A 16,743-nucleotide genomic window follows, 5' to 3' on the forward strand; every position below is an offset into this window, starting at 1 on the left:
CTACGCTTGGGCCACCCCCTGGAGGAAGCTCTCTCAGGCCAGGACACTGATTATTTATTTCCCCATCTTGCCAGCAGAGCAGGTCTGGAAATGGGCTTAAATGACTTTCTTGTAATTCCTCTGCAGAGATCGTTCCGTATCTGCCTCAGGCTCCTTCTCTCCCGTTGCCCCCCTCTTCCTTTCATTTCTAGTTGGTTAACCCCTTGGGGAGACTGAATGCTTTGACCATTACCCGCTTGTCTGCAGACTCTGATCTTACAATTGCCTGAATTACTATCTCTGGAGTAAAGGGGCCAGTTTATTTATTCCTTCCCAGAATTGATTGTTGTTGCACGTGTGAGATTCAAATAACTGGGCCAAAGGATTCTTAAACAAGTTCTTTTAAGATTTCAGAGGGTGCAACTGTGATAGGACTTTTATTCAGAAATGAAACAGAAGAATTTTTAGAGGTCTGAAAGACAATGACACTTTACATAATTTTCATTTAAGATAACAAAATCCAGTATAACAAATTGCACAAATTAACCAAATAACACTGATTATACAATGCTCTTTTAACAAATAAGTGTGTACTGAAGTAACCATATAGATCCTAAAAATATTTCTATTAAGCCTAGTTTACAAGCTCCTGTACAAAAGCAATTATAAATAGTTCACATCTAGAAAAAATACAAATAACCTTTAAAATAGAATTTATCCTCACATATAAACAGACTTTGTAGAAAAAAAAAAGTATCTTAAAAAGTATGAATTTTTTTGTAGCACCAACCATTCATTTTATTTTTTAAAAAGTGAAAGTTACAGATAAGGATTTGGTTTCATTTCTAGATTACCCAGATTTTAATAGAGCAGGAAGATAAAAAATGTCAACAAATATGGTTAACAATCATAAAGAAGCACTAAGGAGAAGAGGATGTAAGGAAATGTTTGGAGGGAAAACCTGCTGTTGAACATACAATTAGGTCACTTCTGATCCACTTCCCTTCACATCAGTGTCACCCTTTGAGTACCTGTTACATTTTTCAGTGGAAGCAGAATTACGTTTCCTACTGGAACTCGAATCTCTGGCAACAATTGTGAAATTGCACTGGTATTAATGTTCCTATCACTTTGAGATTGTGAGTTAGAGATGACCAGGAGCCCCCTGATTTTTGGCGGGGCCATTTTAGCTTTACAGGGTGAACCCACAAACAATTTGACTACTAGGATAGTGAAGTCAAAGGACACCTTAGCTGGAATTTTTAAAAAATATATTATCAACTTCTGACACTTAGTACGTCATTTCAAGAGCATGGCACGGATTCAATTTATTGCTGCTTTTTTTTTTTTTTTTTTTGGCTACAAATATAATTTCTTTTCCAAAAATTTACAACTTCTGTACAAGTATTCAAAAAAAGTGCAAAATTAAGACTTCTGTATTGTGGGTGTGTTTCCATTTCGTCCTCGTGACACACAACAAATGGAGCCTATCTTTATTGCCCTGTCAGAGAAGGAAGCTCCCATGGGCTGCTTGCTGTGAATCTGACAATGCAGTCTCTGGTGTTGCCAGGCTTTATTGCTGCTGTCTCTATTCCCCTCCCCACACCCCCTTGTTGCTTAAGTGCTCCATTTTCCGCTCACTAAGAAAAATAAAAAATTAAAAAAGGTCCTTTATACATCATTTGAACCCTGACTTGCACAGGAAGAGAAGCTATCATACAAAGAATCACTCAGTGATTCCAAATTGTCTACCCCAGGCCTATCTGTGCTACTCAAAGATGCTTCTTCATTTTTTTCTTTTTCTTCCTTTTGTCCTTCAACCTTGTTCAGAGAGTTCTTCTCTTTTTCTAACAAAATCATAGTTTTGCAGTTATATTTATTGAATGACTCCAGGGAAATTTTAGATAATCTATTCTCAGGATCTTCTTTTGTTTCTTCAACTTGTTTCAATTTCTGCAATAAAAAGACGAAAATATTAGAGACATATTTCTTGGGAAAATCAAGTTATTCTATCCAATATTCAATTATTGTCTGCATAACGTGCAATTTAAAGGGATAGAGAGAACCTACAAGTCTTTAACAACCTTCTTGTATAATTAAAGGTAATAATAAAGCCAATTTTAGGGATAAATCAAGACTGTAATCATTTTACTGAGATAAATAGGTCCCGATTTGCAAACTGGTAAAGTGCCACTTAATTTCATTTTAAATGGATCTGCTTGAAATTTGTTCAGGTAAAGTGCCTTATATGTCTTCATCAAAGTTTCAAACTCCTCTCTTTTCTTACTAAGTATTATTGGTTGTCTTGTTTCTAAATATGGATAGGGACTGAATTTCAGCCAGAAGTTGGGACTATATAGGGAAAAAAAGGTATACAATCCCTTAAGTTGCCATGAAGTTTCAGTACCTGTTAGACTTGTCAGAAGCACCGTCATCTGTTTTGTCCCTTTACAAGTCCTAAGATATTTGCAGACCTGATCTCCAGGTCTGTGGGTGTAGATTCCAAGAAGCCCAAGGGCCTAAGAAAACATAGTAACACTTCTGCCCATTAGTAACCTCTCCCCTCCAGGAGGTTCCAGCCAGACCAATTACCAGATGTCTCTAGGACTTTCTAGAACATGGTGGTCATACTCAATTATTCAATTATTGTAGGTAAATTCTATAAACCAATGCTTTTCTTTTCTTCTTTTCCTCTTTTGGGCAAAAAGTCTATCCAAACACCAGGAAGAAGTAGGGACAGGAGCTTAGATATAATAATAGCTACCATTTATTAAGCATCCATCATGTAAAACTCACTAAATATATTTTCTCTAGAAGCATTTTCACAGCGGACTTGCAAGTTGTATCCTCATTTTAAAGACAAAAACACGGCTCAGAGTGACAGAGTTATTTGCCCAAGGTTACTCAGCAAGTAACGGGATCAGCAAGTGAACAGGATTTGAATTCCAGGCTGACTGCCTTCCATGCTCTTGTTCCTGCTAAACCGTGCTCTTATGTAATAAAAGACAAGATTTTTTTTTTTCATTTTGCCACCCAAATATTCCATTTAAATAACTTGGCAGACCATCTCTATTGCTATTGTCCCAGGCTCAGGCAAATGCAATTCTCTTCCCCAACCCATCCCCCACATTGTTATGCTGGATGCACAAAGATAAAATGAAGAAACTGTGTTTTGATCCAGGGAACAACACACGTAGTCAAAGCCTCTGATTCTCATATGCTAAATATTTAATAGAAAGAGAAAAGAAAAAGATATGGCAGTGGATGGCTTTGGTGTCCCAAGAGCAGACTAAGACACAGTTTCTCTTTCCTTTATGGAAATGGCACAATTCTATAGGAATATTTAAAAATCATCCTTGGAGTGATGCTTATTTCATTCTACCATTAACTTAGAGGAGCATTCCTTACAGAGTTCATTTTCAATCTCAAATGGCTGCCTTGAAACCAGACACAAGCTAAGGAACAGATCTCTAAGTGCTTCCAGAAAAGTGGCTCCATAATTAAGACTAACACCATGCAAAAGCCCTTTTTCATACCATGCCAATTTTTAGACCTAAAAAAAAAAAAAATTCATTTATTTATTTGAGAGAGAGAGAGAGCAAACCTGAGAAGCAGAGGCAGGGAGAGGGAAAGTGTATCTCCAGCACGCTTCACGCTAGTTGTGGAGCCTGACTCAGGGCTGGATCTCACCACCCTGAGATCACAACCTGAGCCGAAACCAAGCGTCTGACATCAACCAACAGTACCACCCAGGCACTGCTCCCAGGTATTTTAAATAAAGAGTTATACATAGTACAATATTAAAAATACACGGGGAGCCGGAAATGTTTTGATGTACCAAATGCCGGTAAATAAAGGACGTTAACGGTAATTTTCTCCTCGCCTGAATCTCTCTTCCCTTTTTCTTTATTCAAGAAGCATGAGCATTTTCGTTGCCCATTTCTGGTCACAAATGGATCTCAAATTCATTCCATAAACACTTACTAGAGAAGCGAACATGATGCAGGGGGAAGGCGTTGGTGTTGGGGATAGACAGCAGCCTCAAATTGCCAGGTGTGGCCAAGGGAGAAGTTGAGGCTCTGGAGGCAGAAACAACCGAGCTTTGCCCTTTAACTGGCTGTGTGAGCGCCCTTGAGCTCCCTTCCTCAGGTGTAAAACGGCGATAAGACACAACTATTTCAGGATTGTTGCAAGTAGTCGAAATAGAACACCTTGAGGCCCAACACACACTAGTAGACGCTCAATAAATAGTACAATAAATAAATAAGAGTGAGGCAGGATTCTTATTCCGGACAGTGTTTCTGAAACTGTCCTCCAGGCCAGAAGCACTAGCATCATGGGGGAGCTTGTTAGGAATGCAAATTCTTGAGCCTTGCCTGGACTTACTCCATCAGAAATGCTGAGGCCCTTGGGGTGCCTGGGTGGCTCAGTGGGTTAAAGCTCAGGTCATGATCTCGGGGTCTTGAGATTGAACCCCGAATCGGGCTCTCCGCTCAGCAGAGAGCGTGCTTCCCCCTCTCTCTCTGCCTGCTTGTGATCTCTGTCTGTCAAATAAATAAATAAATAAATAAATAAATAAATAAAAAGAAAGAAATGCTGAAGCCCAGCAAATGTGTTTAACAAGCTCCCCAGGTGACTCTGATACATGTGAAAATTTGACAATCACCTAGTCTGGAAGAACCTGTGACCTGGGAGGGCCCACAGACAGATGATAAGTATAATTCAGTGTATTGAGGTAGAGATGAGGAAGGAGTTATTTACCACTGAAAGACCCACTGTGTCAGACATAAATAGTGCACCATGTTTTCCACATGTTTCATGCTTGTTGCTTCGTTTCCTCAGTCGATTATAACAAAGGCCTACAGAGGTGACGAAAAGGAAGGAATGGCCCCGTAAGAAAACTCACATGGCCTTCTTACTCTTGCTTTTATTTTCACGGTTTTTAAAGAAAGGTGGGTACAGAGATATTTCTTGACTCTAAGAACTAGATCAGTGCAAGAGGGCCAATCCAGCCACCAGGCATTTAGCCTCAGTGTTGGGGAACGATGGGAAGTGGTGAGGACTGGGGTCAGCTCAAGATCATGTGTCCGTTCTAGGGACAGGAGCAGCTAATTGTCGCCATGCAGAAACGTGGGTCCAGAGCTTTGGATTTTGAAGAGGAGGCCACCCATCTAGAACAATACTTGCTCGTGTTTCAGGTCCTCTGATGTTTAACTAATTTGCTTATATTAAGAAAAAACCAAAAACAACAGCCCTAAACCCCCCTCTTTATGTCAAATGGCAGTCTTTGTATACATTTTTTGAACTTCTGAGGTAGAGAAGATATTTCATCCATTTATGTCCTGCCTGACCTCCTCCTCTTCCTCCTCCTTCCCCCACCAGCTTTCTCCCTAGGGGCCTCGCCCCTCGCTCAGTCACCAGGGGATTCTCAGTGGAGACTTGACGGATCAGTCCTTAGTATCTTCCTGCTCTATCAAGCTCCGTGACTCTAAAATATTCTTAATTGGCTGTCTTCTGTGCATCTCTTATTGGCACAGTAAATAGCTCTCCTCCCCATCTTAGTGCTGAACAAACTGAAGACTAAGATAAAAGAAAAAGGCTAGTGGGAGAATAAAATATGGGCTTTATTAATTAGGAAGCTTACATTGGAGGATGAGGTTTCTCACTGCAAATAAGTGAGTTTCCTAGTACTCATCCTAGAAATAGTCCTGGTAACTATTGGGGCTGGGGGCAAGTATCTTCCCATAAAGCCTCTTGCATAAAGGAATAAGACAGAAATGTGCTTCTCCTCCTAGACTTGCTAATTAAAGCAGCTACCACTGCTTCTTCGGAGGAGAAGTGAATGGAGGGGATGCCAGAGATGCTAGGAGTGTTACCCTAGGAAGTTCCCTCCACCTGCAAAGAAGCACCTGAAATTGGGAAGAAGTGTCTTCACCATGCCCCCTCCTCACCCCCCAACCTTTTTCATTATGTATGATGATGCAGATTTTAACTAGATAGTCATAAGTGCTCTAAGGCCAAAAAGATGCAGGAGGTAGTTCTTGGGGGGAGGGGATCAAGTTTATGAAAGACACAAAAAACCTCATAGATGACAGTAAGTGGAGTTGTGCAGAGAAAAGTCTTCATGGGCAAAGAAACAGGAGAGAGGTGATTCAGTCCATGTGAAAGACAGAGGAGCTGCCAGGTGGATGCAGATAAATCTAAAAGAGGAGACAGTTTGGTTAGTCCTGGATGTTGGGTTCAAGTTGAAAGTATGATTTCCCTCATGTCTTCCCTGATGAGCTACTCCTGGGCACTGGAAGGATGAATTCAGGGCAGAGTTTTGTGTTATGCTCTTGCTGTGAGAATGGGGAAGAGATATTTTAATCCTGGGCTCCTTAGTTGAAGGTCTGTGCACTTTGCAAAGTCTACGTTAAGTGATATTTGCTGGGGGAGGGCCAATCTCAAGGGAAAAGATGCCGCTGAAGTCATTTCTCTTTCCTCAGAGTCACTAATCTCCCCTTTAATGCCACCTCTTACTGTACTCCTGGCGGAGCTACTTTCTGAGTGAGACATAAAAATAGATAGAATGACCTTTGGTGAAACAGAGACCCTCCAGACTTTTCTCGAGAGTTGTGGTATTAACCCTGCTAACCAGGTCAAATTCCAACCCAGATAATTACTTTCTCCCAGTGCTCAGTTCCTTTTATTACCTCAACTGGATACATTACTCTTCAGTTGCCCTCCTGAAAAATTAATGTGACGGACTGGTAATAGAGAACTACTCTCTCCCTCCAACCACTGGTCGGGAGATGTGATTCAGCACTTGAGGGCACTCTCTGTTTCCTTACTGGGTTTCCGAAGATTCTTCAGTATCTCCAGGGCAAACTGGTTTTATTAGGTGAAAGAGTAATTTTCAGCTGAGATGTGTTTTTATGACTATATTATTAACTATATTGCTGTCTTTTATCAGGATCAATGACTTTTAGTGACCTTCGCTGGAACCCCTGAACCCATCAGGGAAAAAAGTGAGCTTACTTTTTGGAAGGAAAAAAAAAAAAGGCATGAAGTGAGGTCCATAAGGAAGGAAACGGGAGCTAGAAAATAACACCTTGTAGAAAGGAAAAGAACTCGTCTCAGAGATAAACAGTGGCCCAAAGGACATTTAAAAACTAGATCCAAAAGGCAGTAGGAAAGAGAAATCATTTTATCGCAAAGATTGGAAATGCTCCCATATATAGAAAATGAGGGAAGATGTGGGACATGCCTATGTCAGTGGGAAGAGAAAAAAGGATCACGAAAAACCGCCACAAATGTAGCTCATGGCAGATGAAGGCATTTGGGAAGAGGAAAGGCATGTAATGAGTAAGTCTGGATAATACTGTTATAGGAACATGCAAAGAACTCAAAGAACTCACGTCTCTGAGTTCTGCAAACTCCAACATGAGCGCCATCACTTGAAATGCCCATCCGAAAAGATATTTTTGCATTTTTGTTTTCCAGGTTGTAGGTGAATCTACAAATCTAATTTAAAATGTAGGTTGGTCACCTTCAGTATTACATCAGATGAGATCAATATTGTTCAATTTCTCCAAAAGTAGAATCTGCACTGTTTAAAGCCACCTAGCATCAGGAAAATAAGCCAGCTCATTGGTACTGGCCTGTGTAATTAGCTTTAGCTAAATGGAACATGCTTATCTGTGTTCTTAGATTCCTTTTTCTTCTTCTAGCACAATAACTAAAAATTAACTAAAAAAATTAACTAAAGTTTTTATTCAAGAATGAGAATTGAGCAGGTGCTGGGTTGGGAACTTCTAAATCTGCTTGTTTTACTGTCAGGGTTAATGATTCCTGCTGATGAGAATGGAAGCATCAAGCCTTTTCTGCCTTTAATTTATAGGCACTATTATGACTAGAAAGAAATATATATGCTTCTCACTTCACTTAAAAGATTGACTAGACTTTTTTTCTTTGATGAACTCTTCCAGCATTTCATGTCTTAAGTCTGATCCCTATCCATCCAGCAAGCTGGGCCATGTCTGGTTTAGATGTCAATGTGTGTCCAGCAATAGGGAGCCTGTGAGTATGAAAATACAGTATGAAACGACTGAGGAAAATACAGTATGAAACGACCATCTGTGTATTCCGGGGCCATACGGCTGTTTTCATTCTGGAGTGATAGATGTAGGGCTCCTCTTACAAGAACAAAAAGACACTTATTTGTAGGATCAGATGTCTGTAAAAAGGTTATACAACTTTTTCCTCCCGTGGAAGTTCTCCTTCCAAAGAAAGATCTCCAACACCATCATAATGCTGGTCATCATCAAAGTGTGTCTGTAAATGCTAAGTTTTTATTATGATGCACGCTGTGAGTGCCAAAGCCTTGGAGAAACTTTTCATGTTATTCATTAACCTATAAAGAGGCAACCGGAAATTACTTCTAATGGAATTTGGTAGATCATTTGAGAGTCACACTATGCTATGGCATCCAATCTATTAGGCACTTTACAACAGCCAGTAGAGTCCAATGGGACTGCTAGGTAAGGTTCGTCCAGGAACACAGATATCCGTGGATGTTAGAGTGTTCACTCTATGTTTGAACTATTCATCTCCTAATGCCATCCATGTTTCAGCTTTAGGACAGGTCAGCCTTTGCTCTGGATGTAGTTTAGTTATTCCCCAAGGATATGTGACATAGTCTTGAAGTCAGGGCAACTCAGAATCAGCACCCATTGATTGATCCTTGTTCTAGAGAGAAGACTCCTTGGTGGGAATTATTCCAAATATTTAGGAATACTGAGCTTTCCATTCTGTGTTCAGTTCTAGTTTATTGTGACAATTGTAAAGATGTTCTTATCCCTTGTTACCCGGTAAGCAGCGGGGAGGGAGGGTTCTAGGATGGAAGGATGTCCTAGCTGAGAGAATGCCAGTGGAAATCTGCTTTCATTCTGGATTCTGTCCCTTGCTCTGCCACAGTATGACTGTGAACTCATTGCTTCAACTCTGTATGCAGATGTTAATGAGTATTTAAACAGAGATAATGCTGCTCTTGCCATATCATTTATATATTTACCTATTTATTCAACAGATATTAATGAGCATCTACTATGTTCTAGATAGTATTCTAGACACCAGGAATAGAGTGGTATAGGAGACAGAAACTACTGCTCACATGAAATACACATCTTAAAAATTCATTAATATGATAGCTATATGATAATATAGAACAAAGCTTCAGATGTTTTAGGAGATGAATCCTTGAGAAATGAGTTGAAATAATCTATCTAGCCTGCTCTTTGATTCTAATAATGACACTTAGAACACATGTATCTTGTCAATCGCAAAGTTGTGGATATGCCTTTTGCCCCAATTCTGTTTTTGAATTAATGCCCTTGACTTGCTTAACTTCTTTTGGTCTTTTTCCATTTTTCATCTGTAACAGCATTTGGGCAAGTGTTTCTCATAGGTTAACTAATTACTATTTCCATTCACCTTTCTTAACCTCTCTGGGCCTAGTTATCTCCTAAATTCAACATGCTTAAATGAGAATTTCTTCTCTTTTCTCTAATTCCACGTTGTTGCAATAATGACCAATTTTTAGAACTTGTGCCCCCCCCCTTTTTTTAGTTATTCAGAGCTGCTCATTTTGTTTCTATAATAACTCACCCACAGGATCTTTTTCTCTATGAATTCCTGGCCTAAACAGCCAAACTGTCTGTTTGATTCTGAACTTATGAGTACTTTATAATATAGGCTGTATTCATATCAATGTCTCACTTCTCAATTAGATCACACACTTCTTGAAGCCACAGATGAGATTTTATCCTGCTTTCTTTCTCAGATTCTCGACACCATGTATTATATCTCTTGGAGATATAATATTCATGGCATATCAATAAAGGTGGTCTCTGTTAGATCTGCTTTTACTACATCATTTCCTCTGGAGCTCAGAGACTTGACCAAGTTTCCTGTCATGTCTGTTTTTCCATGACAAAGACACATATAAAATAAGACTAGTTCAGACTTTCACGTGACTTGTGCTAGCACAACCCACAGACATACCAGCAGTGGCCTGGCCTCTCAGATGCCTGGTTAGCATCCAGAACCAGGGTAAAAAAGGCATGAATGGATGTCTGACGATTGTCTACTTTGGCCAAAGCAATTTCCTACCTGTGTCAAGAGCAGAGACACGTGCACTCACATCCTATGGCATCCTGGTTGGGCAGCTCTCTGCTCTGCGTCCTCCCCTTTATTCTGCACCCCCCGCTGGGCGTGGCCAGCAGTGGAGTGAGGCAGCAGATGCCCTCACTTCCTGGAAATCCAGGAGGAATAGCCAAGACAATAAAACTTCTCAGTGGATGAAATGTTATTCAAAAGAGCAGGCCCATGATAGATGGCACAGACATTGGCTCTGTCCTTTTCTTAAATGCTTCCTTCAGCCAGCGAGTGCTGCCTCACCTCATCTGAGTCTGGTGGAAGACAACGTGCCCAAATTCCGATTCTTACCTCCTTAAGATGGGTGTGTGGGGGGGGTGTCGACGTGAGTGACAGTGTAAACATGACAGTGATGACATTCTTAGGGGCAGCAACAAGGCTGACTGTGTAGGCAATAAACCCACCAATATTACTGGGTATATCAAATCATGAAATTAAACTGTAGGGAGATTAAATTACAGGGGACTTAGTACAAAATTCTAGTACCAGGCAGCATGCAATTTTTTTTTGTTGTTGTTGTTCTCTCTCTGCCACCTCTGTAATATATTCAGTTGGCAAACTGACTCCTGCATTATAAAAGGTATTCTCCTCATAAACCACCCAGGCTGGCTCAATGCTATGTATGAGGTTTAATTCAGTTATCCCCTACAATAAAAAATAAACTTTTTTCTTGTCTCACATGCACAGAACAATTTAATTTTTAAGGTCATGTGAAAATGTAAGGTGTCTTGCTCCGAATGAAGCATGTTTGCCCCACGCAGCTGTATAAACACAACTCGATCGCTACGGGAATGAAATGGGGATCGACAAAATCAATAGTTAATTGTGTGACTCAGGGTCTTTCATCTCAGATCTAATCTGTAAAGAAGGGCCAGGGGATGTTTGCTTTTGATTTTCTTAAGATATTATTTAAAACCTTTCTGTTAGGTGGAAGAGTTCCCCAGGTCTTCACATCGTTTCCCTGACTTATTTGGCTTAGGAGCAGTCAAGGTCATACTGACCCTGTGGCCCTTCCAGTCTTTACCTTCAAGTTCAGTGTGTTTCTCAGCCAAGCTGCCTCACGTGGGGTATCTGGCTGGCACTAACGCCAGACAAACTTTATTGTTAAAAATAGCCCGCCATAATCGGTACCGGTCGCGGTGGCATTAGGTTGTATCATAAACTACTTTTTGGTCTGTTCACCAGACAATCTATAGTGCATAGCTGTCAGGTGGCCACCTTCACCTCCAACCACATCAGCAACATATTTTGTGCTGTGAAGATGCATGATTTTGTGACACGGCAAGAACATGTGAGTTGAGCCCGTTTGGACAAATATGCTACCGGTTCCAACAATCTAAAAGGGACCAGTGGGAGGAGGTGCTGCTGGAACAGAACCCATAAAAAGTCATCCAGTCTCATTAGCCCAAATGGATGAGAAGGGCAGGAGGACAGGCAGGCTCCTCTGCACAGGGAATAGTACAATAACATCCAGAAGACCACGGGACTAACGGACAGACAGCCTGGACCCTTGTTAGAGCATGGCAGCACTAAAAATGTAATGTTTGAACCTCTTTTCCCTTTAAAGTGTAACCTTTCATACAGTAAGTTAAGCCTTGCTCTCTCTTACATATTGTTAGAAGACTTCATCCATTTTGGGGACTGAAGGCAAAATAATTCTTGAAATAATGAATCATTTTTCTTTTTCCAGCTTGTCCAGAAACCCACGATTATTTTGCTGTTGCAGACAATGACCTTCTCAAAGGAGGCCTATCAAACTTTCAAGATAAATAATGAGAGGGTCTCTTTTTCCTGCCTCAAGGAAAAAATTGCATGGAGGGAAGATGTTTGTGAAAGCCTCAATATGTTCATCCCAGGAAGGGCAGCAGCTCCAAGGGAAACGGAACAGCACATGTATTTCTGTGTGACTGGCGGCCCCATTCAGCGGGCCCAGCAGCGTCCTTGGAGGGACCTTGGGGGAGCCACCTAAGCTCTTCGCCCAGTAACACCAGAATCAAATGATTCGCTGGTGACAGGCAGAGCACATTTTAAGCCTCTTGACTTGAGAGAGAGTTACCTAAAGGAAAGGAAGAGCTAGTTAATGCCTCCCTCCAACGACACTGAAAAATGTGGTTCAGACTTGGTAGGTCCAGGAGCTAAGAGTGATCATAATGAATTCCCATCTTCCCACCAAGCAGCAGATATTCGAAGGGTGAAAGGAGCCTTTCTTTTGTTCTCCGTGGAAGCAAGGTCTTACAACCCAGGTAGAGAGCCGCAGTTGAAATGGCAACTTTCTTACGATTTGAACGCTTTGGGGATGCATGGGAGTACAGGCCAGATGCTCGGGGGCGAAGACCATCTGCCCACCCTTCTGTGGCTCTTGTACTTAAGTCTCTGTGGACAGCTGAAGACCCAGACCTTAACTGCAGGAGCAGGTCCCCTACGCCTCTGAGTCCCCTTCCTATCTCTGCTGACATTCCTCCCTTTCTCCATAGATGGCTGAGGGATGGCCTGGTGCTTCTGGACCAGGGGGAGAAAATTCAAAGGAGAGGACCCGAAATAAGAACAAAAGCACGGATGGTGTGGGTGGGTGGTGGGGACTGTGGTGAACTCCAGAGCACCCGCCCCACTGACTTATTTAACGAACATCTATGTAGCACTGGTTACTGCCCTAAAGATTGGAGAACTCTGTATAAAGAAGAACCCTATAAGGCAGGGGTCATTTGTCCCATTGTTTGTCATGTGAAGAAAAGGAGGCACAGGAGAGCTAAGTGTCTTGCCCGAGGAGGCTGTGAGGAGCTAAGCAGAGCGGGCTTCACACCCAGGAGGCCAGCGGCACGTTTCCGGCTCTCATCACTGTTCCTCCTGCCCGAGCGGGGGCTGAGTTTCACCCTGGGGGGCATGTGGGCCCTGTTGCTGAAACCTGTGATTTCTCAAGAGAAATGGAAATCTGGAATTCATATATGAAATCTCCCAGTGCTTATTTAAAACAAATGTGCAGGTTAAACAGAACCCGTTTGTAATCAATGTGCGATTCCCCCATATATTAGCTTTGTGCAGTGGCAGTATCGTAGCCAATGAGGTTTATCCGAGGCGCGATTATTGCTAATTGATTCGCCCATATTAGAACCTATCAGCAGCTTAGTGATCTGAAAGGGATGGGGGTTCCCTGCACTTATTGGCAGAATGGTAATGATTACCTAGGCCGTCCATCCTGGGGCAAGTGCATTTTAAACAGACACAAAATGCCTCACAATGCTTCTATGTTCCTTGCCCTTCCCTTCTAAAACAAGCACACAAAACACAAACAGAAACAAAAGTTTCACAAGCCACTCTTCAAGCATTAGGAATAGCCAGTGACAGAGCTTTTTCTGGTATCTGTCAATTCACACCCAACACATGGGCCGCTGCCTGGTGTGTCACCACATAAAAAAGTAGGATAAGTGGAGGATGCTTTTATTCTAAATCTTAATGGATTTTTCTGCTCTTTCCTTGGCTGGGATGGACAGGGAAGGCCATGTCTCTTGCCTTCTGACCCATCATTAGCAAACCACACACTGAGGATATTTTTCCAGACTGCGGAGTACAAGAAACCAGTATGTTTTAATGAAATGGGGCCTTTCTTCAATAGGAGCTTCTGAACTTATTCACACGTAGGGTAAGGAATAGTTAAGGGGACACCTGGGTGATGCAGTGGGTTAAGCATCTGACTCTTGGTCTCTGCTCAGGTTGTGATCTCAGGGTCATGAGATTGAGCCCCTTGTCAGGCTCCACACTCAGCACGGAGTCTGCTTAGGATTCTCTCTCTCTCTCCTTCTGTCCCCACCCCCCCCCCCATAAATAAATAAATCTTTAAAAAAAAAAAAAGAAAGCACAGTTTCACAATGAAGAGCCTTTGAATTTCCCCAGGCTTACATTTCACCTATCACTGCCTGGCCTACCACTTCTTTCCATCAGTTTTTAGTTTTTGTTTTTGTTTTTAATGTATAGGATTTAGGTCGATATCTAGAAATATGGCAGATCTAGTACTTTATGTTTTTTCCATGTCAAAATGAAAAGCCAGTGATGAAATAGAAAGACATTTCAAAGATATAGGGTTCCCTCTGGAAAGGGGACAGAGAATAGGGAGGAGAGAAAGTTCTCTATTCCCAGGCAAGCTCAGGAATCAATGTGCTCAACCAGGCAGTATCCAGTGGCAATATAGGGGCAAGGGTAAAAAAGCAATCTCAAAAGTAATCAGGACACAAATGATCCAGGGCTTTAAAGATCAAATTGAAGCCGCTCAGCAGCACCTTGACAACAAGCCAGTAAGCATGCAGATAAGTATCAAGCGTGTTATTTAGCTGGCCAGCTGAGGATGGCAACCGGCTGAATTTTGGGCCCAGGCAGTTAGTATCTCTGGGTTCTGGCTCACATATCTCTCTTTCTCCAGATCGTCCTCCCCACTTTCATGCCAGCCAAGGCCCACTCATCTTTGGAAACTTCGACGGAGGAAAATATCCTACGAATTCTTTTCTGGCCAGAGCCTTGACCGCTGTCCCTTTCTTTCTCCCTTTATTCCCTGTGCAGACGTTATCGTGGCATTGTTAAGCCTTGGTTGTGTATACTGGTGGTCGTGGCTCAGTCTCCTGTGGAAGCTATGACCCTCTTTATATTTTCATTGTGCCCAGAACACGCCTGGACATAGGAGGTCCAGAAATGTTAGTGGAATAAAGGGAGGATGCTAATTGTATTTCTTATTTACTGGTCATCTTTCTTTTCTATAACGTTTTCTCATCTTTTACCTAATGCACTTTATTGCCTTTGAAAGAGATTGAGCCCCAAGGCTAAGATGCTGTACTGTCTGGTAAGAAACATTCATTTATTTCCCGAGGGGTAGTTGATGGTCTAATCACCCAGAAGACACTTAGATTTCCTTTATTTAGAAAGTGGAGACAATAACTTCCTTAGTAAGTAAACAGGAAAATAGATTTTGACTTTCGAAAAAATTTAATTAACATACAGTTTTCAAGGAGACTTTCTATTGCCACAAGCCAAGCTCCTTGAAATAACCAGCGCCACAAAGGACCTCAAGGTTATAGATGAAAAGACATGAAATAAGTGAGGATTATATCATCTAGGAATGGGAAGACTGAGTATGTCAGCGAGGCTTCTTAAATATCCAAGTAGTTAAATGTGGCAGGAAAAAAAAAATCCTCATTCTACACAAAATGAGGGAACTGCTTCAGAATGAAGTTTTGAGAATACTGTGATGAATTTCAAGAATACCGATATCCTTAAAGAACACCAGAGGGGCGCCTGTGTGGCTCAGCGGGTTAAAGCCTCTGCCTTCGGCTCAGGTCATGATCTCAGGGTCCTGGGATCTAGTCCTGCGCATCGGGTTCTCTGCTCAGCAGGGAGCCTGCTTCTTCCCCTCTCTCTGTCTGCCTCTATGACTACTTGTGATCTCTGTCAAGTAACTAACTAAAAATCTTTAAAAAAAAAAAAAAAAAAAAAGGATACCAGAGATTTTGGAGAGCCCTGGAGTGACCACATTCCCTATGTGCAGGATGGAGTGGCACCCTAGGGTCGCCTTGGGTGCCACCTGGCCTGGGCTGTGTCCCCAGGCATGCAGAGCGAAATGCTATGTGGTATAAGCAGACCAATGTCACGGATAGTGATTTTTTCTCACATCAGAACTAGCGTTGGCTACAGCAGTGTGGGTGGGGGATAATTCTCTCTTTCTCAACTCCGAAAACTCAGTTCCAGTGAGTTAAATTTGAGTGGGCTGGTGTTTCTCTTTGCTGGAGTCAGTGCATACGGTTTCTCTGTCTTGTGTATCTACAATTCTCTTAAGCGACTGGAAAAAAATACTTTTCCTTCAATCACTGTTCAAGAAGTCCCTGGCAAACTGTCCCTTAAATATTTCTGTTGGGTGTTGGGTGGTAGCAAGGATTACTCAGAGGCTATTCCAAAGTCTATCCCCTATTGGGAAATAGCTAGGAAAAAGATATTGAAGTCCACGCCAGGCCTGCTATGCATGGATACCTATATACATGCGTGCTCGCTTGCACGCATACACACACACTTCTGATGCTTTCAGGGGATGGCTACAGAAATATCATTTGAAGCAAGGGGGAAAAAGTCACTCCTCACAAAAATGTTTAAATGCATTTTGGTCTCTTGGTCAGGGCCAATAAAGATCTCTTGCTGTGAGCCAGCTCAAATGGAAATGTGAAGGATGTTACACTTTCTGTGGTCTGAATGTGATCAGTGATTAGCACAGGGAGCCTCAGTCAGCTGGGAATAGCAATCAGGGTTTCTCTCCTGCAACCCTGAAGGGCTAGGAACGCAACTGGCTTCCATCCCATACGATGATGGGATATTAACTGAAAACCTAATTAATCTGCGAATGAATTATGGCCTAAGAAATACACTGTTTTATAATCAATTTTAAGTGAGTCCCTAACAGAAGATAAGAGGAAGAAAAAGCTGTAAAATTATAAGAGGTTGGTACATTCTGTTCACTATGACTGATGATTTTGAGGGAGATAATTTTACAATCCATCAAATTTTTGTCATTTCAAAAATCATGCCTCCCAATGTATGCTG

General features: G+C 41.7%; 1 protein-coding gene and 1 pseudogene across 1 annotated transcript in view; one reads left to right on the top strand and one right to left on the bottom strand.

Moving 5' to 3' along the window:
• Positions 1–1,781: 1,781 nt before the first annotated feature.
• Positions 1,782–16,743, bottom strand: part of NCKAP5 (NCK associated protein 5) — an 891,925-nt gene continuing 876,963 nt past the window's right edge. The window contains exon 19 of the mRNA XM_059166690.1: positions 1,782–1,932. Coding sequence (XP_059022673.1) covers positions 1,916–1,932 — 17 coding nt within the window. The 3' untranslated portion in view covers positions 1,782–1,915. The remainder of the gene's footprint in view (positions 1,933–16,743) is intronic.
• Positions 13,201–13,266, top strand: LOC131828267 (U4 spliceosomal RNA; annotated as a pseudogene).

Source organism: Mustela lutreola, chromosome 3 (assembly GCF_030435805.1).
Source record: "Mustela lutreola isolate mMusLut2 chromosome 3, mMusLut2.pri, whole genome shotgun sequence".
NCBI lineage: Eukaryota > Metazoa > Chordata > Mammalia > Carnivora > Mustelidae > Mustela > Mustela lutreola.